The 23,096-nt window shown below is 44.0% G+C and overlaps 1 protein-coding gene across 1 annotated transcript in view; it reads right to left on the bottom strand.

Moving 5' to 3' along the window:
- LOC145399677 (uncharacterized) overlaps positions 1–23,096 on the bottom strand; it is a 148,493-nt gene that overhangs the window by 27,806 nt on the left and 97,591 nt on the right. The window contains exon 5 of the mRNA XM_080272223.1: positions 14,403–14,576. Within this exon, the coding sequence (XP_080128349.1) occupies positions 14,403–14,576 (174 nt within the window). The remainder of the gene's footprint in view (positions 1–14,402; positions 14,577–23,096) is intronic.

Here is a 23,096-nt window from a genome sequence, read left to right as displayed (position 1 = left end):
TAAATACCACTTCCTTACTTTCATATCCATTACTCTCCAAAAAAAAGTATTACATTCTTCCTCAGTCCTCTTATCATTTTTTTCCTTTACTTCTTCCTTCAATGATTTTAAAACTTCTCTTTCTTCTTCATTCAAATCTTTTCTTATTATAATATTTTCCATCCCTGCCTCTTTGCGTAATTTCCAGGTCACTTTAAGTATATCATTTACTATACCTTCTGATGTAAACTTGACTCTCATTGGTCTTGTTTCCCCTTTCTTATAAGGCCTTATCCTCCTTACTTCTTCAATTTCTTTTACCCACTATCAATCTTGCCTAATATTTACCTAGTTGTGACATACAGGAAATGAGCTATGCTTGTGGGGTCCCGTCTCTTTTTCTCAATAGGTCAAATTTTGCTTTGAACTCGGTGAAGTTTTTAGACTGGACAATCTCTTTGTCCAGGCTATTCCACAGGTCTATGCATCTATATGGAAAACTATATTTCTTGATATTCTTCAAGCAACTTGGCTTTTTCAGTTTCATTCCATGTCCTCTTGTTACTCATTCATCACATATTAACAGATCTTTTCTATCAATTTTATCTACTCCCATCATGGCCCTGAACACTGCAATCATGTCACCCCTCTCTCTCCATTCTTCTAGGGAAGGCAGATCCAGCTTTTCCAGCCTCTCCCTGTATGACAGATGTGCCAGGCTAGGGACCATCTTGGTTGCTGTTCTCTGTATTTTCTCGATCTTGTCGCATATTCCAACCTGGCGTGGATCAATGACCACTATCAATTTTTTCATCATCTCATCATCCACGTAATGAAATGCCACTCTTATGTTAGTCAAGAGATTATACGTCTCTCTAACTATCATGTTAATGTGTTTTTGCAGTGACAAACTATCCAGGACTAGCACTCACAAATCCTTCTCTTCTCTCGCTTAGGTGATTGGTTCATTACCCATCAAATAATTTGGTGATGGCCTCTTGGTACTTTTACCCATTTCCAATTGTGTGTGTGTGTGTGTGTGTGTGTGTGTGTGTGTGTGTGTGTGTGTGTGTGTGTGTGTGTGTGTGTGTTTTGGTATGTAGTTACACAGGGGGTGGCAGAGTGCTACACAAGGCAGAAATTATGTGAAATGCATCCCTACAGTTCCCATCGTCTGCTGATGCATCCATGTTGTTCTCCCTCGGTTTCCATACACATTCCTGTATTTTATTTGTGGCACTTGGATTAATTGTTTTTCAATCTTTTTCAGCTTCTGCGCAATGCTCTTCATTATGCAACCGTCACCTGACTCTGATGTGGATGCCTACAGTAAATTCTCATTTTTCGCAGCTTGGATGCTTTGCCAAAACCAAGTGAAATGCGAAATATCGAATTGTTGAAGTTAAGAATCAATGGGAAAAATAGAGGGGCATTCCGGTGGGGCACGTACCTACCCTATCAGAAAATACTATAATGCCAAACAGGCCCTACCCAAAATTAAATGAAGAGTGTATTTTGTTTTTGTTGATTTGGAAAAGGCCTTTCACAGAGTCCCTAGAGAGGTGATGAAGTGGGCAATGAGAAAGCTTGGCTTGGAGGAGTGGTTGGTTAGGGTGGTTATGACTATGTATGTAGGTGCTCGCACTCAGGTAAGAGTGAATGGAGATTTGAGTGATGAGTTTTCCGTGAATTTGGCGTGCATCAGGGGTCAGTTTTGAGTCCCATGTTGTTTATCATGGTACCTGAAGCCCTCTCACATGACTTTAGAAACGGACTCCCGTGAGAGATGTATGCTGATGATTTGGTGTTGATTGCAGAGAACGAAAGGGAGGCGGAGGAAAGGTTTAGGAAGTGGAGAGATGGTATGGGGCACAAGGGCTTAAGGGTAAATGCAGATAAAACAAAAATGATGATATCTAGGGTTGGTGGCGGTACTGTCAAAGACGAGGGAGAGTGGCCACGTGCAGTTTGCCACAAGGGGGTGGGAAGCAATTCCACATTGTGTGGTCTATCTATCTATCTATTGCCAGATGCCTCAATCCCGTTTGGGGTGGCCACAAACAAATCGCCTCCACATCGTCCTGTCCCCCGCCATTTCACTGCCCTGCTCCCTACTCACACCCCCCTCTCTCATATACCTCTCCACTCCATCCCTCCATCTCATTCTCGGCCTCCCCCTCCCTCTTCCCCCCTCCACCTCACTCACATACACTCTCTTCGTCAGTCTTTCACCCTCCATCCTCTCCACATGGCTAAACCACCTCAGTGTGTTCCTCATAACACTTCCTATCACATCCACATCCACACCACAATGCTCCTTTATATCCTCATTCGTCAGTCTGTCTCTCCATGTGACTCCACGGGCTCCTCTCAAATAACTCATTTCCACTGCTCTCACTCTTGACTTGTGTCCCTCCAACAACATCCAAGCTTCACTTCCATACATTAAGAGTTGGTATCACAATACTGTCATTCAGTAACTTTTTCACTTCCATGCTCACTTCCCTGTTTCTTATCACTGCTTTCAAAGAACAAGCAACCTTTCTTCCCTGCTGTACCCTTTCAAGCACTTCACCCTTCAAACCTCCATCCTTACTCATCACACTACCCAAGTACTTAAACGTACTCACATTTTCCAATTCCTCACCATCCAACCTCGCTGTACATTCACTGACTTCACCTCTCTCAAAGTCCATCACTTTACTCTTCCCTACATTCACCTTTAGATTCCGTTTCTTGCACACTTTCCCAAACTCATCCACCAAGCCTTGCAGCTCCCCTTCGTCTTCACTCAACAACACAGTATCATCTGCAAACAACAGTACAAGGAGTTTCCAAACACTATCCTCTCTCACCAGGGCCACTCCAACATCCACTACCCTACCTTGTGCCTCTTTTATTACCCCATCCATGAACAGATTGAACAACCATAGAGACATGACACATCCCTGTTTCAACCCAACCTTCAAAGAGAAAAATTCACTTAGTTCACCATCCACACGCACTGCAGCCTTAGCACCATCATACATACTCTTCACAGCATTCAACAACTTTCCATCTACTCCATATATTCTTAATACTTTCCACAATCCTTGTCTATCCACCCTGTCATGTGCTTTCTCCAAATCCATGAAAGCCGCATACAACTGCTTTCCCTTCTCTAGAAACTTTTCCACTAAATATCTAAGAATGAAAATCTGATCTACACAACCTCTTCCTTCCTAAAGCCTCCCTGTTCTTTTCCAACTAATTCCTCTGTTCTTTCTCTAACTCTGTCAATAAGTATCCTACCATAAACTTTTCCTATTATACTAAGAAGACAAATGCCCCTATGATTACCACACACTTCTTTTTCTCCTTTTCCTTTGTACAAGGGAATAATTATTCCTGACTTCCAATCCTCTGGGACTCTACCTTCCTCCCAGGCCAATCTGCACATCTTCCACATCCATTCTACTACTATCTCTCCCCCATGCTTCAGCATTTCACCACACACTCCACCAATTCCTGGGGCTTTCCCCAATTTAACATTCTTCATTGCTTCCACAACTTCTATCCTACTGATTTCTTCCTGTCTTCTCACCTCCCTCCTTCTCCTAGCCATTCCCCAGCCACATATACTCGCATTACTTCCATCCTGTATGTTCAACAATTCCTTAAAGAGTTCTCTCCATCTGCTCACTCTTTCTCCCTTCTCCACTAATAATCTACCATTTTTATCTTTCACTCCCCTGCTAAACTCACTTCCACCCTGTCTTACTCTCTTCACCTCTTTCCAGAACATTTTCTTCCAGTCCCTCCACTATACACTCAAATTCCTTCCAAATTCCCCATCCACTCTCTTCTTACTCTCTCTTACTAATCGTTTCACCTCTCTCTTTCTTTCTACATATAACTCTCTCTTCTGCCTCTCAGCTTCTTCCACACCCCTATTTCTCATCCATTCATTGTATGCTCTCTTCTTTTGTGCCACAGCCTGTCTCACCTCTTCAGTCCACCACACTGTTCCTTGCACCCCCCTCCATCTTCTCTTCCTCCCACACACCACATCACATGCTGCACATATTTCTTCTGTGAATATTCTGCACACACCTTCCACGTCCCCCATCTGCTCCAATTCATATTTGCCCAATCGTTCCTCCACTTCTCTCTTATACTCTGCCTTTTTCTCATCCTCTTGTAACCTTTCCACTCTCCTTGCAACTACTCCTTCCTCTCGTCTTTCCCTTCTTCTATTCCTCCATCTTACTTGTATCCTAATTCTGGCCACCACCAAGTAGTGGTCAGAAAGTCCACTCCCCCAACCTCTATAAGCTCTTGCATCCATTACACATCTTCGCATCCCTTCATCCACACACACATAATCAATCATTGCCTTCTTTTCATTCAGTTCACCACCCACCCTTCTCGTCACTCACCATGTATACCTGTGGATCATTTTATGCCTGAAGTTGGTATTGGCTATCACCAACCCCCTCGCAGCACAAATGTCCACTAATGCACTGCCATTCTCATCTATCCCAGCAGGCACACCCCACTCACCAACTATTCCATCCACCTTCACATTCCCTACTTTACCATTCATATCACCGATCAAAAACACTCTCTCATTCCTTCCAAACTTTTCCATGCACACTTCCACATTTGTCCAGAACTCTTCTCTAACTCTGCTAGCACGATCTTGCATTGGCGCATACACACACACAATCGCCCACATTTGTATTCCAACTTTCAACTTTACCCACACAATCCTTGACCCAACTGATCCATACTGTCTTATGCTCTTCTTCCATCTTTTACTCACAACTATACATACTCCTTCCTTTGCCCTCTCATTCTCACCTACTCCTGCACATATACCCCATCCATACTCCCATTCTCTCACACTTTCTCCTTTCCATTTTGTTTCAGTCATTCCACAGACATCCACTTTTCCACCCTCAAGCACCTGGACAATCTCTCTCTCTTTCACCTCATCATTTGCTCCTCTTACATTCCAAGTAGCCATTACCAAGTCCTTTGTCCGGTCCTGGGTCGTCATCGTTTGGTCAGTCCTTGTTCGAGGCTTCTTGTTTGTTTTTTTTAGTTAGTCGTTTTCCGGGGAGGGGTACTAACCCTCCGCCAACCCTTTTAGTCGCCTTTACGACAAGCAGGGATACTGGGGGAGTATTCTTGAAAAAAAACCCTACCCCCAGGGGGAGGTGTTTGTGATAAATGGGTGCACAAGAAATGTAGTGGTATCAGAGGTAGACTGCAAAATAATAATGATTTTATGTGTATGGCGTGTCGGGAAGAGCAGGTGGAGATTATCAGGCGTAAAAGGATTGAACCTGCTGGTGAATCTCTTGAGTGTGTGGAAGAGTTTTGTTATTTGGGAGACATGTGTGCTGGAGGTGGCACAGGAGCTAGCTCTGTGGCTAGGGTGATAAGTGGTTGGAAGATGTTCAGGGAGCTCTTGCCTCTCCTCACATTGAGAGGACTCTCCCTATGTGCTAAGGGGTCTTTGTATGCAGCATGTTTTATGAGTTGTAATGCTGTATGGTAGTGAAACCTGGGCAGTAAAGGAGGAGGATATTCGCTGGCTCAGACTAATGACAATCATTAAGTGGATGTGTAGTGCGCCCCTGCGTGCAAGGTCTGGGGGGGCTGGGTTTGCGATGGAAGAGTTGAGAGGTAGGATGGGACTGGAGTGTATTGGTGTTGTGATTAGGAGAGGTAGATTGAGATGGTTTGGACATGTGGAGAGGATGGAGGATGATAACTGGGTGAGGATGGTGAGAAGTGTTAATATTGGGGGTGGGGTTATGAGGGGCAGACCGAGAAAGACATGAGATGAGGTCATTAAGTGTGACCTCAGGGTTAAGGGACTGAACAGGGAGGCTGCAATGGATCGTGCAGCATGGAGAGGCGCCATTAGGTGACCAAGGCCGATGCATGCAAGCATGTTGGAGCCTTTCAAAACAAAACGAAACAAAGTGTTTACTAGCGCTAAAACAGCATAGCACAATAAACATGTACCTGAAAAGACATTAAAGCTGTTACAGAGCTGCAATACCAAAAATCCTTACCAGAAATAAAGTGAAGACTGGCTTGAGTCGCAGGTGAAGGTGTGTTGAAGGTAGATGGGCTGGTTACTAGGTGACATGGGCCTCTCTAGGGAAGCCCCATCACCTATGCCAAAGCCTTCGAAGTTGAACTCAGGCTCCAGCACCTCCACATCCTCTCTGTCCACTTCTCCTCCTTCATCCACCCCTGCTGGCACGTCCAAGTCTTGCAGAATAGCAGTCACATTCTGTCTCTCATGAAAATATTGTGTGATTCTAACCTGTCTCTGTTCCTTTATGTTTCTGTTGTAGAAGGCCATCACCTGAGACTTCAGGTCACTCAAGATCGATAGGATGTTGGTAGCCTCAGGCATAGTCCTGGTGTATGCATCGAAGGTGGTTGCCATGTCGGTTATGGTGGACAGGGTGGAATGAGCATTGATATGCGTTGTCGGCTGCCGGCTGGGAGCATCGAACTGGGGGGAAATTCGCGAATTGTGAGACAACTCGGAAACTTTTTTCTTGCGCGAAAAACGAGGCGTCGAAGTAAAATGGTCCAAATACGAGGACTTACTGTACATCATAAAAGCTGACTTGGCTCCAATACTCATATTTATCTTTATCCCGTCAGTTTCATGCAATGTGTCGCTACTCAATTATTTAGCATAACAAAACACACTGCAGATAATATGTGTGTCTGCATTTAATCCAAGCGGCTTCTGTAACTAATGGCATGGTTGATATAATATGCATGTGTCCACACTTGATAACTGCAGATAATACAACCTCTTTTTCACCATTACTGGCTTGAGGATTTGTGAAGGAATGCTTGGGGTATACGACTGTTGCTCAGTATGAACCTAAATATAACTAACAGCCACTGGCAATGTGTAATATCAACAGCCAAACACGGCATACAGAAAACGGTAACATAAGCCTGGGTTAAGCAAATCTACCTTTATTTTACATCAGTGCCATACAGATATTAACCGCCCCCCCCATCCCGACGTTTTCTGGGCAGTGGTACGCCCCAGTCCCGACATTTTTGGACCTTTTTTTTTTTTTTTGGCTCAAACATCCACTTTTGGTGAGAAACATCGAAAATTCATAGAGAAATCGCTCACCTGAGGTTTAAAATACTCGATCCAGGTAGGAGTACCTCCTCACCTTACAGGGTTTTCTATCAGGCTGGCTGCAAAGAAAACAAGTTCTATGGGAGGATAACTATTCCACACCACTCATAAACGGTATTTATTTATTTATTTGGTATGAATTTATATGTAGTACGCGAGTATATTGGTTTTCAAACGGTAATATAGGCATTATAAGCATTGTTTCACTCACTAACTCATCACCATTCCTGACCTTTTTTTGCCACATTACCTGATCATCATTTCTGACTGTTTCTTCCTCTAATGTTTGTCCTCCACATTGTCATCGATTGGGGAATCACTCTGGCCCTGAATTTCGTACCGTGGCATGACATGGCTTTACTGGCCAGGTCACTCATAACAGGTGAATTGCTGAGAAAAGGTCATGCAGGGGGGGGGAGGTCATGCTGGGTAAGGCATTGTCCCTGCCTGGCATCTTGTAGAGGAAGGTGTCCCGCGTATACGTGCCAAAAATCACTCGCAAAAATTGAAAATTGTGCAAATTAGGGACCTTGCAATGTTGCCGCATTAATTTACGTCTCCGGGATATGAGTGCACATCATGTGAGGACGTGAATTCACGTCTCCGGGACGGGGCGGGTTAATGAGAACCATTCAAACCATAATTACTGTCAGACTGTTCCTATTTTTAGTGATAAAGGAAAAATCTACATTAGCCTGTCCCTACTCTGTCTGCGATATCGGTTGTCAACCACAATGATACTATGTAGGCTACATGAATAATTCCCAATCACTATGACAACAGCTGGAATATCTGACAAACTGTAGGGATGTGTCATATATCTGATGTTAACAAACAGTTACCATACTTATAATACAGGGGTACTGAGCCAGCCAGTGGAAAGCGTCGATAATTTCATGGCCTGACTGTTAAATTCCATATTCTCCATGAAACTATGATTTGGCCCAGTCATCACCTTGTATCTATCCCTCCCACTGTAGCTCCTGTCCCCTACCCCATCACCCCTCTCCTCTAGCCCCCAGTTTGACCACTGTTCACACCCACCGTCCTCCTCCTGTCTCCCAGATCCCCCACCCTCATCCTGCATCCTACCATGGTGCCACTTCCTGTATGTAGTGAACTTGCTCTGATTTCAAAGGCCTACCAATATCAGATCCATAGTAGGGAGGATGGGCGTCATGATATTTTTTTTAGGTGCGAGGAAGCTGATAACTATGACATAACAATTCATCATACTACGATGAATTGTTAACCGTTGCATGGTTCATAGCTTGAAACTACTGTAAACCAATCATGAAATCCATGTCATTCATGACAACTGCCATTACGTAGAGAGTGTATTGTGTAACTTAAAAAATTACCATAATCATGACATGCAAATATACGTATATTTTCTGGTGAAACAATTGCTGTATATTATATTACCATCAACAACTGCTCAAAACAGCAATGATCACTGTGTTCGGTTCATCCTGGCGACTGAACAAAACCTGGTGAAGTTCCATACCAATCAGCAGTACCAGATGTGGTGTGCATTACCTCAACCGCTGGTGGATGGGGTGTTTCTGTTTGATATGTCTGCAACTGTACATGGTAGGTATTTCCAATATCCCAGTCTTGTCCATATTAGAGGCACAGGCTAATCTGCAGCCATCTTCTTCTACGGTATCCTTTCTTTAAAACAGAAGGAAAGGAGGCAGCTGCTTTGGTATCTACCCAAGAAGCCTCACCATGCATCCTTCCTCAGTGAACCCCATGCTGCTGCACAAACCAGTTCAACTACCCATTGCTCGGACAAAACACAGGTATTTTCAACCTTCATCACTCTAGCCACTCTGGCATATATCTATTAATCTTAATACACAATGCAACACTGTGTAATGGCAAGTTATGCTTATGCTGTACACATATAGATACTTCACGGGAATTTTCTCAGTCTTTATGAGAACACTGTCCTTCACTAAATTTCTGCCAGCACCTCCTTACAATCCAACTTCTCAGGACACTCAGCATGCTCAATTTTTCACTGTTCTTTCTCACAACTAATCCTTTTGCTTACACTGTTAATCTTTTCTCTCCGTTGGGCTCCTCTGATCACAACCTTATCACCTTAACCTGTACTATCACTCCGGTACGGCCTGTGGACCCTCCAGGGAAACGTCGTCTGTGGCATTTTGAAGCCGCGAATTGGGAGCCCCTCAGGCAGTACTTCTTTGATTATCCCTGGAATGATTATTGCTTCCATGGCCGGGAGCCATCTGAGTGTGCCTTGTGCATTACGGAGGTTATTCTCTCGGGTATGGAAGCATACATTCCTTTCTCATATCCTTTGACTAATGCAAGAAAGCCTTGGTTTAATCACGCTTGTTCTAATGCTGTCCGCAACAAGGAGAGGGCCTACAAAAGGTACCAGAGCCAACCCACCCCTGAATCACATTATCATTACGTTTCTGCCCGGAATCGTGCTAAGTCTGTTCTTCGCTCAGCTAAAAATAATTTCATCCGTACTAAATGCTCTCAACTCTCCAACTGAAATTCTTCCCGCTCCTTCTGGCACCTTGCCAAAAACCTTTCTAACAACTTTATCTCATCATCCTTCCCTCCAAAAATCTTTTCTACTCTGATGGTTCTGTAGCTATTTCTTCTACTGATAAAGCAGATCTCGTCGCACAGACTTTCTCCTCCAATTCCACCTTAGACGATTCCGGTGCTGTTCCTCCATCACTTCCCGCCTCTGACTTCCTCATGGCTGACATTAAAGTTTCTTCAGCTGATGTATTTTCTGCCATCACTGGCCTCAATACTAACAAGGCATATAGGCCTGATGGAGTCCCTCCTGTTGTTCTCAAGAACTGTGCTTCTGTGCTTACACCCTGCCTAGGCAAACTCTTTCGCCTTTGTCTGTCAACTTGTACCTTTCCTTCTTGCTGGAAGTCTGCTCTCATTCAGCCAGTCCCAAAGAAGGGTGACCACTCCCAACCCTCCAACTATTGTCCAATTGCTTAAATGTCCTGTATTTCAAAAGTTTTCAAGTCAATTCTCAACAGAAAAATTTTAAGGCATCTTTCCTATCACAACCTTCTTTCTGATTGTCAGTACAGGTTCCGTCAGGGACGCTCCACTGGCAATCTTCTCACTTACCTTTCTGACTTCTGGTCATCCTCCTTTCGGGACTTTGGCGAAAGCTTTGCCATTGCACTTGACATCTCAAAGGCTTTCGATCAAGTCTGGCATAAATCTTTAATTGCCCTCTTACGGTTTCTATCCTTCTATCTGTGCCTTCATCGCTCGCTTCCTTTCTGGTCGTTCTATAGCCGCTGTTGTAGACGGCCATCATTCTTCTCCTAGATCTATCAACAGTGGTGTTCCTCAGGGCTCTGTTCTATCACCAACTCTTCCTTTTATTCATCAATGACCTTCTAAGCTGTACATCTAACCCTATCCACTCATACGCTGATGACTCCACCTTTCACCTTTCCATTCGGTTCCCGGAACACCCATCTCAGCAGTTACTTCAACAAACAAGGGATGAGGGTATGGCACACCTAATGTCTGACTTGGCTCGTATCTCTGACCGGGGTACAAATAATCTGGTTGTTTTTAATGCATCTAAGACTCAGTTCTTACACCTATCAACCCGTCAAAATCTTCAACAGGTATACCCACTAATGTTTAATAATATTCAGCTTAATCCTGCATCATCCTTGAACATGCTTGGGGTTTCATTTACTCGGAACTTATCTTGGAAAGATCATATTACATCTCTTGTAAAATCTGCTTCCAAGAGATTGGGTATGCTAAGCCGACTCTGTTCTTTCTTTACCCCTGCACAATTGCTAACTCTATACAGGGGTTTTATCCACCCCTGTGTGAAGTACAACTCTCATGTGTGGGGAGGTTCCCCACATACAGCTCTTCTCAATAGGGTGAAGTCAAAGGCTTCTCGTCTCATTAACTCTCCTCCTCTCACTAACTCCCTTCAACCTCTGTCTCTTCGCCGCACTGCTGCATCTTTATCTCTTTTCTATCTCTACTTTAATGGTCACTGCTCCTCTGAACTGTCTGCATGCATTCCTCCACCTTTACGACAGGCGCGTAGCACCCGTCTAGCAGCAACTCTCATCCCTTTTCTGTCCAACTCTCTAATGCAAGAGTTAACTGTTACTCCCAGTCCTTCATTTATGCAACAAGTCAATTCTGGAACTGTCTCCCTCTGTCTGTATTTCCTGCTCCTTATGATCTCCAGTCTTTCAAACGCAGTGTGTCCAGGCATCTCGAAATGTGTGGATCTTGAATTTGGCTCTCTCTTGTATTTTGTTTTTCTCTTGGATGGAACTGTTATTGCAGTCTCATGGCCTTTGGTTCCTTCTTCCTTGCATAAAAAAAAAAAAAACTACTGAGACTGTTGACTTCCTAATCGAAATGCCTGAGTCACTCTGACAACTTTTCCACAGCTGCTGAGGTGCCACAACATTTCCTTTTCTGTGGCAATAGTTAGGGTTACATGTCTCTGAGATGGTTCTGAACCTGCCTGGACCACTATCCATAAAAAGAAACACAGTGAGAGACACTGTACATCAAGCAAACATGCAACAGGATGATTAGTGCAACATCACATGCTGGTTGAAACTGAAACAGAGGTGGCACAATGTGTTCTGGGCAAGGCATATACAGTAACATCACCATGCCTCAGATTAAAAGTGGTGGAGGGTTTTCAATTAGGTTCAGCCCTCACAACCTGGACTGGTGCCATGTAAGAGGGGTTTTGGTCATGGTTGAAATAGCTGCATATGAACAATCCACAAGTGTTTACTGTGTGCAACTTAGGGGGGTACTGAAGTGGAATTTCCCTCAACTGAAACCTGTCATGTCCTTATCCCTTCTCAGGAACATCTTCCTCAAATCTTTGAACAGTTTCCTCAAATTGTTCTCCCTGAATCCCTTTCTGAATCTGAGCCCTAGCTGGTGCTTCAACCCTTGTTAGTCGAAACAAGCTGGACTTCACAGCAGTTTATGAAAGGAGCCAAGGGTCTCATCCTAGATGAACCCAAGGTCCTTTTGCTCTTCCTAAGGTGTACAAGGGTTCGACAGGAGATGGATGTGTTTATGTTTTGTTTTTTCCCTGTTCTTGTCATGTTGTGGGTTAAGGTAAACACTGAATGTTGTGTGCTGTGGAGTATTTGTTTATTTTATCAGTGCCTGGCATACTAATAATATGAGATGGCTTTTATTTGTGGGTTTAACCCCTAGGGTATGCAATACTCCAGCTTCGACTACTCCCAGGATGCAAAAACAGGCCTATTTTTCGACTTTCTCAAAGGTTAAAAGTTTTATGCCCGATTTATAAAGCTTGAATTTACACACCTGGAATCCCAAACCCCACCCTCCTAGACCCAATAGTTACCGAGCTATGGCCCATCAAAGTTGATAATAATTACTCGTCATGGCCCCGGCATGAAAGAAAATACGCCGCTCACACCTGTTTTCTTCACAAAAAATATGTACAAAAATCACCAAAATCAATTTTTTGTGGTGAATAAAGATGTTATAAATCATTGTAATGTGCTTAGAAAAAAGTAAAATGGTGACAAACTCCCCCAATAAATATGATAAATGGTACAAATTATCCTCCCCTCCTCTCCCCTCTCCCCTTCACCCCACACATAACCTCCCTTCCCCTCCCCACCAAGCTGTCATATCTAGCTAGGAAAAATGGTCGTGAACCCCCAAATAAAAATATGATAAACAGTAAAAATTATCTTCCTCTCCTCTCCCCTCCCCATACCTCCACTCCCTTCCCTCCCCTCCTCTCTCCTCCCCTTCCCTCCCTTTCCCCCATTCCCCTTCCCCCTCCCCTCCCCTCCGAGCTGTCAAATCTAGCTAGGGAAAATCAAATTTCTTTTTCAAGTGGGTTTCGAATAAAGACAGCTAAAATCATTGTGGTGTGCACATCTGTATGCAAAGACATGAATAAATTACAGGTAATGATTCAAAAACACGCCATAAAGCGTAAAAAGCACGCAAAATATTCGAGGCCGGGGAGGTAAAGGTACTGCGTAATAGGGGGTGGGGGTGGTGGGTGGGGGGTGGGGGTGGGGGGGTGGGGGGAGGTGGTAAGGCCAGGAGAGGGTGTATGGGGATGGAGGGATGGGAGGAGACCACCACCAGACACAAAGGAAGGGCCCCAGTGGAGTACAGGGACATGGAGGGAGGGTAGGGGGGAAATACTCTCCCCCCAGATGACTAGGAGGGGGACATGGGGGGGATCCACATGGGAGGAGGGGATGCATGAGGAGGGTGCAGGAGGGGGTGGTGGTCATGGTGGGAAGAACGGTGGGAGGTAGGGTAGTAACAAGGTAGTGGGGTAGAGGGACATGGTAAAGGGGAGGTGGGGGGTACACTCCCCACCACCTGGGTTCGGGCCTGGGTCCCCCCTCTGGTGTATCCAACACTTAGTTCTGATTGGTTAGAAGCCATCTACATCACAGCTGGGGTGGAGCCAGCTGCTGCCAGTTTTTAGTGGATGTTGCATGATAGGTGTTGCTCGTCCTTTCAAGAAATTGCCCCAAATCGATCGACGAGCTTAGTACTTTAGGGGTTAAATCTGCAAGGGAATTTATGTGTTATCTGAGAGGAGCATGTGGAGTTACAAGGAGAGACAGACACACAGACACATAAGGATGTGAAGGAGTGTGATGTGGATGTGACAGAAAATGTTAGGAGAAATACACTGAGGTGATATGGCTATGTGGAGAGGATGAAAAATGAGAGACTAACTGGAGAGTGTATGTGAGTGAGGTGGATGGGAGGGGGGGGTGAGATGGAGGGCTTGAGTGGAGAGGTATATCAGAGAAGGGGGTGTAAGCTGGGGGAAAGGTACCAGAATAGTTGGGGACAGGGCGACATAGAGGCAACCTGCTTGTAGCCACCCCTTACAGAATTAAGACATCTGGCTATAGACAGACAGACAGACAGAAATCTGCCTTGCTTTATCACATTACCTGTCTCATGATGTAACCTTCAAACCACCATTAAGTACATCCCCTGGACCACTCATGGTTCACAAATCCTCACAATAAATGTTAACTGTGGCAGGCAGGGATGTTATAAACCTAAGTAAAAAACAAATGCATTATGGGTATTTGATGTAGCTACATAAAATCCCACGATAGTAACAGACTGTATCTCAAGTATTTGGGTAAATGATGTAACTACATGAAACACTCTTAAGAGGAACAGCCTGTACCTGAAGTATTTTTCACAGTAGGCACATTTGTAGGGTCGTGTGTCTGTGTGAATATGCTCATGCTTACGAAGTACTTCTCGACGGATGAATTCCTTCCCACAGTACTGACATTTATGTGGTCTCACCCCTGCATGATTCTTCCGATGCATTGTCAGTTGCCCTTGGCGAGAATAGCTGAAAAATGTGATCATCAGCATCATAATTCTATTTATTACTTAATGAACTGGGTGAGGGAAAATGGGGATGGAAGAGAGGTAATACAACTATCAACACATTTCCCAGTGAAATTAATAGCACAATAATTTATTAATCATTCAAACCTGCAAATTTTTTGCTCTACCACACAAGTATGAGAGAGAGAGAGAGAGAGAGAGAGAGAGTGTGTGTGTGTGTGTGTGTGTGTGTGTGTGTGTGTGTGTGTGTGTGTGTGTGTGTGTTCTTACCTAATTGTTCTTACCTAATTATAGCTTTACAGGAATGAGTCAAGCTCATACTGTCCCGTGTTTTAAACCATTTTTATCGCACATATCCTTAAATTTCTGAATTGTTTTAGCACACAATAATTCATTCGGTAATGCATTCCACTGATCAATTGCTCTATTTGGGAAACTAAATTTCCTTATGTCTTTATCATCTCTCTTTTTATGCAGCTTTTTGCAGTGTCCTCTTGCTGATGCATACCCGTAGGATATGACTAATTTATGTCTATTTTCTCCTACCCTGGTATGCATTTATATAGCATAATCATGTCACCTCTTTTCCTTCTCCCCTGTAGTGATGGTAGATTCAGTTTTTTAGTCTTTCTTCGTAGCTTAGATCCCTTAAGCTTGGTACCCATCTTGTAGTGGCCCTTTGTACTTTTTCAATCATGTCAATGTGTTTTTTGGGATAAGGACTCCAGACTACTGATGCATACCCCAGGGTTGGTCTGATGAATGATGTTATTATCTTTCTTAGCATGTCTTCATTTATGTATGTAAACGCTGTTCTCATATTTGCAAGCAGTATATATATGTTACGTACCTTCTCACTGATGTGGTCAACCAGAGATAGTCTGTTATTGATAATCACACCTAGGTCCTTCTCTCTTTCTGATGTGTGTAGGATATTATTTCCTAACTTATAATCCCAATCAGGTCTTTTTCCACTTTTACCAAACTTGATTACATGACCCTTGTCCATATTGAATTCCATATGCCATGTATTGCTCCATTCACGAAGTTTATTTAATTCTTCTTGTAGCTCTTTATAAGAGTCTGTTAGTAATTCTCCTTTGTATATTTGCATCACCAGCAAATATATTTAGATAGCTTTCATTTCCAGTGTTATCTATATCATTTATATACACTAAAAACATGATTGGTGCCAGCATTGAGCCCTGTGGAACTCTGCTAGTCACTTCTCTCCATCGTTTTCGTTTTCGTTTTTAAAGGCTCCAACATGCTTGCATGTGTCGGCCTTGGTCACCTAATGGCGGCTCTCCATGCTGCACGATCCATTGCAGCCTCCCTGTTCAGTCCCTTAACCCTAAGGTCACACTTAATGACCTCGTCCCATGTCTTTCTCGGTCTACCCCTCATAACCCCACCCCCAATATTAACACTTCTCACCTTCCTCACCCAACTATCATCCCCCATCCTCTCCACATGTCCAAACCACCTCAATCTACCTCTCCTCATCACAACACCAATACACTCCAGTCCCATCCTACCTCTCAACTCTTCCATTGTAAACCCAGCCCCTCCAGGCCTTGGACGCAGGGACGCACTGCACATCCACCTAATCATTGTCATTTCTGTACGTCTGAGCCGGCGAATGTCTTCCTCCTTCACTGCCCAGGTCTCACTGCCATACAGCATTACACTCCTAACACACGCTGCATACAAAGACCCCTTAGCACGTAGGGAGAGCCCCCTCAATGTCAGGAGAGGCAAGAGCTCCCTGAACTTCTTCCAACCACTTCTCACCCTAGCCACAGAGCTAGCTCCAGCCCCACCTCCAGCACACAACATGTCTCCTAAATAACAAAACTCTTCCACACACTCAAGAGATTCACCAGCAAGTTCAATTCTTTCACGTCTGACGATCTCCACCTGCTCACCCCGGCACGACGTACACATAAAATCAGCATTATCTCGCAGTCTACCTCTGATACCACTACATCTCTTATGCACCCATTTATCACACACACCGCACAAGATGGAATTACTTCCCACGCCCTTGTGGCAAACTGCACATGGCCACTCTCCCTCGTCTTTGACAGTACCGCCACCAACCCTAGATATCATCACTTTTGTTTTATCTGCATTTACCCTTAAACCCTTTTGCCCCATACCATCTCTCCACTTCCTAAACCTTTCCTCCGCCTCCCTTTCATTCTCTGCAATCAACACCATATCATCAGCATACAACAACTCCCACGGGAGTCCGTTTCTAAAGTCACGTGAAAGGGCTTCAAGTACCATGATAAACAACATGGGACTCAAGACTGACCCCTGATGCACACCAACATTCACGGAAAACTCATCACTCAAATCTCCATTCACTCTCACCTGGGTGTGAGCACCCACATACATGGCCATAACCACCCTAACCAGCCACTCCTCCAAGCCAAGCTTTCTCATTGCCCACTTCACCACCTCTCTAGGGACTCTGTCAAAGGCCTTTTCCAAATCAACAAAAACAAAATAAAGATTCCTTCTCCTACCAATATATTTTTCCTGAAGCTGTCGAACAATGAATATGGCATCAGTGGTCCCCCTACCTGGCATAAACCCAAACTGCATCTCATCAATATTCACTCTTTCTCTAATCATACCTTCTAAAGCTCTCTCCATTACCTTCATTATCTGATCTAAAAGCTTTATACCTCTATAATTCCCTCTTTCCAGGGCATCACCCTTCCCTTTATACACATTTACAATTACACTCTTCAGCCAATCATCTGGGACAACACACTCATAAATAATCCTACTTATCAGGTCAGTGACTAAACTCACCCCTATATCGCCTGAGGCCTTCAACATTTCGGCAGTCAACCCAGACACACCTGCTGCCTTCCCCACCCTCATCCTGCCTATTGCCTCACTCACAGTAGCAGTATCAATCAAAGGCCAAGGGCCAGACACTGGATCTGCTGGCTCCAAACCTTCCCTGTCCCAGTCAAACTCCTCATTCAACAACCGGTTATAATGCTCTCTCCATGCATCTTTAATATCCTCACTGTTCACCACTACCCTTCCTTCATCATTCTTCACACACTGCTCACCTATGATATCCCGATTATCCCTCTTCACCTGACCTGCCACCCTAAATATATTTTTCCTTTCCCCATGATTTAGGTTATCAAGTAATTGTCTCTGTGACTCAGACTTTGCCCTGTATACCTCTCTCCTAGCCCTACACTTGGCAGCCAAATATTCCTCTTTGCTACCACCCTTCTTCCATTCCCGGAAAAGCCTTCTTTTCTCCTTAATTGCAGCTTCTACACCCTCATCCCACCACCAAGTTACTTTATGTCTTGGTGGTCCTCTTGTCCAGCTGCATGTTACATCAGTAACTCTCAAGAAATTGTTCTTGAGGGCTCTGTACTGTTCATTAACGCCTCTGTCTACAGCTCCCTGTTCAGCCACCACTCTCCTCAACTCGCTATAGAAGGCATCCCTTACTACTTGGTTTTTCAGCTTCCATATTTTCCTCCTAGGTACATAAGTCCTCTTTTTCATCATTTGTTCTTTAAGCACCATATCACAAATCAATAGTTTGTGCTGCTGCACACTCCTCACTTCCTATAACTTTAACATCCCTCACTAACCTCCTATCGGCCCTCCTAACCAGAAAATAATCTATCTGACTGCTATTTCCCCCAGACTCATACGTAATTAACCTACTGTCTCTTTTCCTAAAATATGTGTTGCACACAATCATGTCCGTTGCCTCCCCAAACTCGAGTATCCTTTCCCCTTCTGCATTCCTTAGACCATATGCACATCCCCCATGCACTCCTTCATAACCTTGGGCTGCTTCACCTACATGACCATTTAAGTCCCCTCCCAAAATCACTATCTCATCATCCCGCATACCACCCACTACACGTATTAAATCATCCCAAAATCTATCTTTCTCTGATTCATCCAATCCTGCCTGTGGAGCATATGCCGATATAATCACACCTATCTTTCTTCCCAACAGAATTTTCACAACCAATATCCTATCGCTTACTCTCAAAACATTCATAACATATTCCACCCATTTCTCCGCAACCATCACACCAACACCTCCATATCCGTCTGTCCTCCCCTGCCAAAACAACTTATAGCAACAGTCCTTCCCAACAATCTTTCTGGCTGATCCACCCCTGTACCGGACTTCCTGCAAACACGCCACGTCCACCCACCTCCTACTGAATGCCTCAACGACTTCCCCTGCTCTTCCCCTCAAACTTCCCACATTCCATGAACCCACCCTCATCCCCATGGGTGATTTACTGTCCTCAGGCTTGCTTTGAAACCTTTTTTGTTTTGTCATCTTCAGTATTAATAAATGGGGACAGACACAGCACAGGTCCCACTCACCGCACAATCCCAGGTCCAGGCAATGGATCTGGGACCCCTAGCCCACCAGCTTAACAGTGGCTGTGGTAGTGGCCTCGGGGCACCCTGCCAGGACAGCTGCAGGGACACCCTCCAAGCGCGTCTTGACACTGCAACTATCCCGCCATTATACACCCACTGATAGGGCAGCCTCCTGGGACGCTACTCCCAGGTTCGGGCCCCTCTCTATTGGGCGGAAGCGGCAGCCTGGGAACCACAATGCCCTGTACCCTCTAGCACAGGCCCGAGCCCCATCTCGCCCTGGACCCATGATCTATGCCGGCGGAACCCCCGCCACGCCTACCCCCAGAAGTCCGCCACTAGGTAGCGGGGGCAAAGTTTTCTGGCCGCATGCCCTTGCTGGCGCCAACCCCTGTAACGTAGTGGGATACGTTGTGTGAAATGTAAAGTGCATGTGGTGTAGTGCATAGATAGTTAGAGGAAATGTTTGGGAGAGTATGCAGGTCTACTCTCCATGTTACTGTCACACTGAAAAGGTCAGCAAAGGGGGATGGTTAGATAGCTAGTGAAACAGGAGCTCCAGCTCTCCCTATCACCAGCATTCCCATTCCCCTCGGGAGTACTACCCTGTTCGGCCCGTGCTACGGCCTCCTCCTAACTCCATGATGAGTAATTTCCCCTTAGTACTGTTCTCATTTCTCTTTTTCTGAGAAAATCTTGCATCCAACAATACAGTTTGCCTCGGATTCCTCCTTGATGGTATAGTTTCCATAAACGTCTTTGGTGTGGTACTCTGTCAAATGCTTTCTTGAAATCTAAATAGATACTGTCCACCCATCCTTCTCTTTTCCGTAATGTGTCTGTAACTCTGTCATAGTAGCTCAACAGATTAGTAACACATGATTTTCCTTTCTGAAACCAAACTGTCATTCTGTTATCATATTGTGTTCTTCTAGATGATTTACCCAAGCTTTTCTTATAAGCTTTTCTAATACCTTGCTTACAACACTGGTTAGTGATACTGGTCGGTAGTTGAGTGGATTTTGTCTATTCCCTTTCTTGAATAAGGGAACAATGTTTGCTTTCTTCCAAATATCAGGTAGTTTACCTTGTCTCAAGGATTTCTTGAAAATTAAAGATAATGGTTTACTTAACTCCTTTGCACATTCATGTAGCACCCAACATGAAATTTCATCAGGACCATTTGCTTTTCCTTTGTCTAATTTACTTAACTCCTCCTGTATTTCTTTTTCTGATATTTGTATACCTGGTAGCATATGTGGGCATGCATGTTCCACATAATCCCTCTCAATTTTTTTTTTTTTTTTTCTGTAAAAACTGATTGGAAATTCTTATTTAGTGCCTCACAAATATCCTTCTCTTGTGTATAGGTGATTCCCTCATCCATAATGGATTGTATTTTATCTTTTACTTTGGTTTTGCTTCTGATGTAGCTTTAAAATACCTTCAGTTGATGACTACTTTTATTTACAATATCCTCCTTAAACTGTTTTTGGGCTTCCCTCCTAATTCTTGTACAGTACCCTCGCATCCAGCACGGTAATATTGTCATGCATGGGTCACGTGTTGGACCAAAAACGTGTTGGACTAACAATAGAGCTTATGGGGAAAAATGAATTATGTCAGCAACCCTCGGAAAAGTCACCCTAAATACCTACCATATACCTATACATATATTGGTACTATTGTAATTATAATAAATGGTACTGTGCTATGAATGATAACAAACCTTTTAGGATAGTGTTGGTGGGCTTGCTGGGAATGGAAGGTGGTATCCAAGGCTGTAGGTAGTCCTACTGGGTCCCCGGAGGATGGCTGCTGGCATCACTAGCGGGTAATGGCTGTTGCTCCTCAACCTCCCTCATAAATCCTTCGAAATCAAACCTCCCTCATAAATCCTTCGAAATCACACTCAGAATCACTATCTTCATCCACAGCCATGGAAGGTCCTGCTTCTGCCTGTCCTAGCCCTGTAATCCTCGGCAAAGTGCATGCTTCTCACACAGTTGCCAGAGCCCCGTCTCGTGACTGTGGAAAGTGATCGCTGTCGCTGACTCGGTAGAGAATAAGGAGAAGCAACTTTGTTTATATGAGAGAGGGGGGTGTGAGTTAGGAGCAGGGCAGTGAAATGGCGGGGGACAGGGTGACTTGGAGGCGATTTGTTTGTGGCCACCCCAAACGGGATTGAGGTGTCTGGCAATAGATAGATAGATAGATAGAACTTTGTTTATAAACTGTTACGCACGCCGATGAGAAAGGTTTCAAAACGATTGATATTTATTCTAAAATATTAATATGTATTCAGTGTCAGGCTAAATGTTCAATGCTGTAGTACGATACATTCTCTGTCGAGTCACCTGGGTTTTGGTCACACTGTTTTCCCCATCGTATGCTCGGCAGGAATCCATCCAGATGAATTCCAAATGCCTGTGGTATCGTCGGCAATTTTACCACGTTACCGTTCCGATTTACCATCGTATCCTCAGCAAACCTGGTATGAAGTGCCGTGTGATAGCCTCCGGCTGCCAGGATCTTGTCTTAAGTTTTTTATTATGATCACGTTGGCTTCATTCGTGTTGTAGGCCTTGGCAATGTCAACTTTCCTCTCCCCTTTCTTCTTCCTCTCGATGCTTTCTAGCTTGGTGGCCTGAGGGAGGTGCCGACGCTTCTTGGGGTTCTCAGAAGGCTTCCTAGGCATCGTGAGCAGGGTAAAATGCAGTAACAAGGGCAGAAAATGCAGCAAGAAAAAAGCAACTTTCAATGCAATTATGCGACTGAGTGGCTCTGTGGCGGGAGAAATGTAAACAAAACATCACGTGACACCAGAAGCGTTTTTAATTGGGCGGCATCACGATCACGTCACGATAGCGGGCGGGGAAGGCTACTTGATCAGAAGTTTTTCATTGGCTATCATCATCATGGGAATGTCCAGTATGGCCGTGTTGGACCGGGGGTGATCGTGCTAGAGTGAACTCTGCGGATTTGGCCCACTTCTCGGAGCTCTGTGCATGTTATGCTAACACACTCGTGTTGCAGTAATTACATTGTATTAAATAATACTAATTAATTGCTCACCGTGCTGGACTAACGTGTGCTGGACGCGAGGGTACTGTATAATCGTTTCTTGCCTATTTATAGTTGTTACATGCCCTTTCACTATTGTGTTTTCTGTATCTATTCCACAACAAATAACTTTTTTCTTTTGATTTTTTACATTCTGTATTGATCCATTTCTTTATTTTTTTTTCTGCTTCTTTGTGCTGTGGGATGTACTTCTGGACTCCTATTTCATAAAGTTCACAGAATTTTTTATATAAACCATTTAAATCTTTTCCTCTAAGCTCCTTGTCCCAATCAATTTCTAAGAAGTATTTCTTTAGGTCATGATAGTTTCCCTTTTTATAGTTTAGGCTCTTTTTGTAACTTTCATTGCTGTTAACTATGTCATATGCAATCCTGAAGTTGCAATTTAGTACTGGATGGTCGCTTTTGCCGAATGGAGGGTGATATATTAAATTGTCAATAGCGTTTTCTTGCCTAGTAAATATCAGATCTAGCATTGAGGGTATATTGAGTGTGTGTGTGTGTTCTTACCTAATTGTTCTTACCTAATTGTATCTTTACAGCAATGAGTCAAGTTCGTACTGTCCCATGTCTTAAACCATATTTATCGTACATATCCTTAAATTTGTGAATTGTTTTGGCACACACTATTTCATTCGGCACTGCATTCCATTCATCAATTGCTCTGTTTGGGAAACTGAATTTCCTTATGTCTTTATCACCTCTCTTCTAATGCAGTTTTTTGCAGTGTCCTCTTCCTGATGCTTCTCCATATGTTAAGTAATCATTTATGTTTATTTTCTCCTTCCCTGATACGCACTTATATAGCATTATCATGTCATCTCTTTTCGTTCTCTCCTGTAGTGTTGGTAGATTCAGTTTATTTAGTCTTTCTTCGTAGCTTAGGTCCCTTAAGCTTGGTATCCATCTTGTAGCGGCCCTTTGAACTTTTTCAATCTTGTCTATATGCTTTTTGAGATGAGGACTCCAGACTACTGATGCATATTCCAGGGTTGGTCTAATGAATGATGTTATTATCTTTCTTAGCATGTCTTCA

The sequence above is a fragment of the Coenobita brevimanus genome, chromosome 6, assembly GCF_032717465.1.
Source record: "Coenobita brevimanus isolate Jiangsu-jjx chromosome 6, ASM3271746v2, whole genome shotgun sequence".
In the NCBI taxonomy this organism is placed as follows: domain Eukaryota; kingdom Metazoa; phylum Arthropoda; class Malacostraca; order Decapoda; family Coenobitidae; genus Coenobita; species Coenobita brevimanus.
Note: the sequence above shows the minus strand (reverse complement) of the source record. Positions and strands in the feature narration are given on the sequence as shown.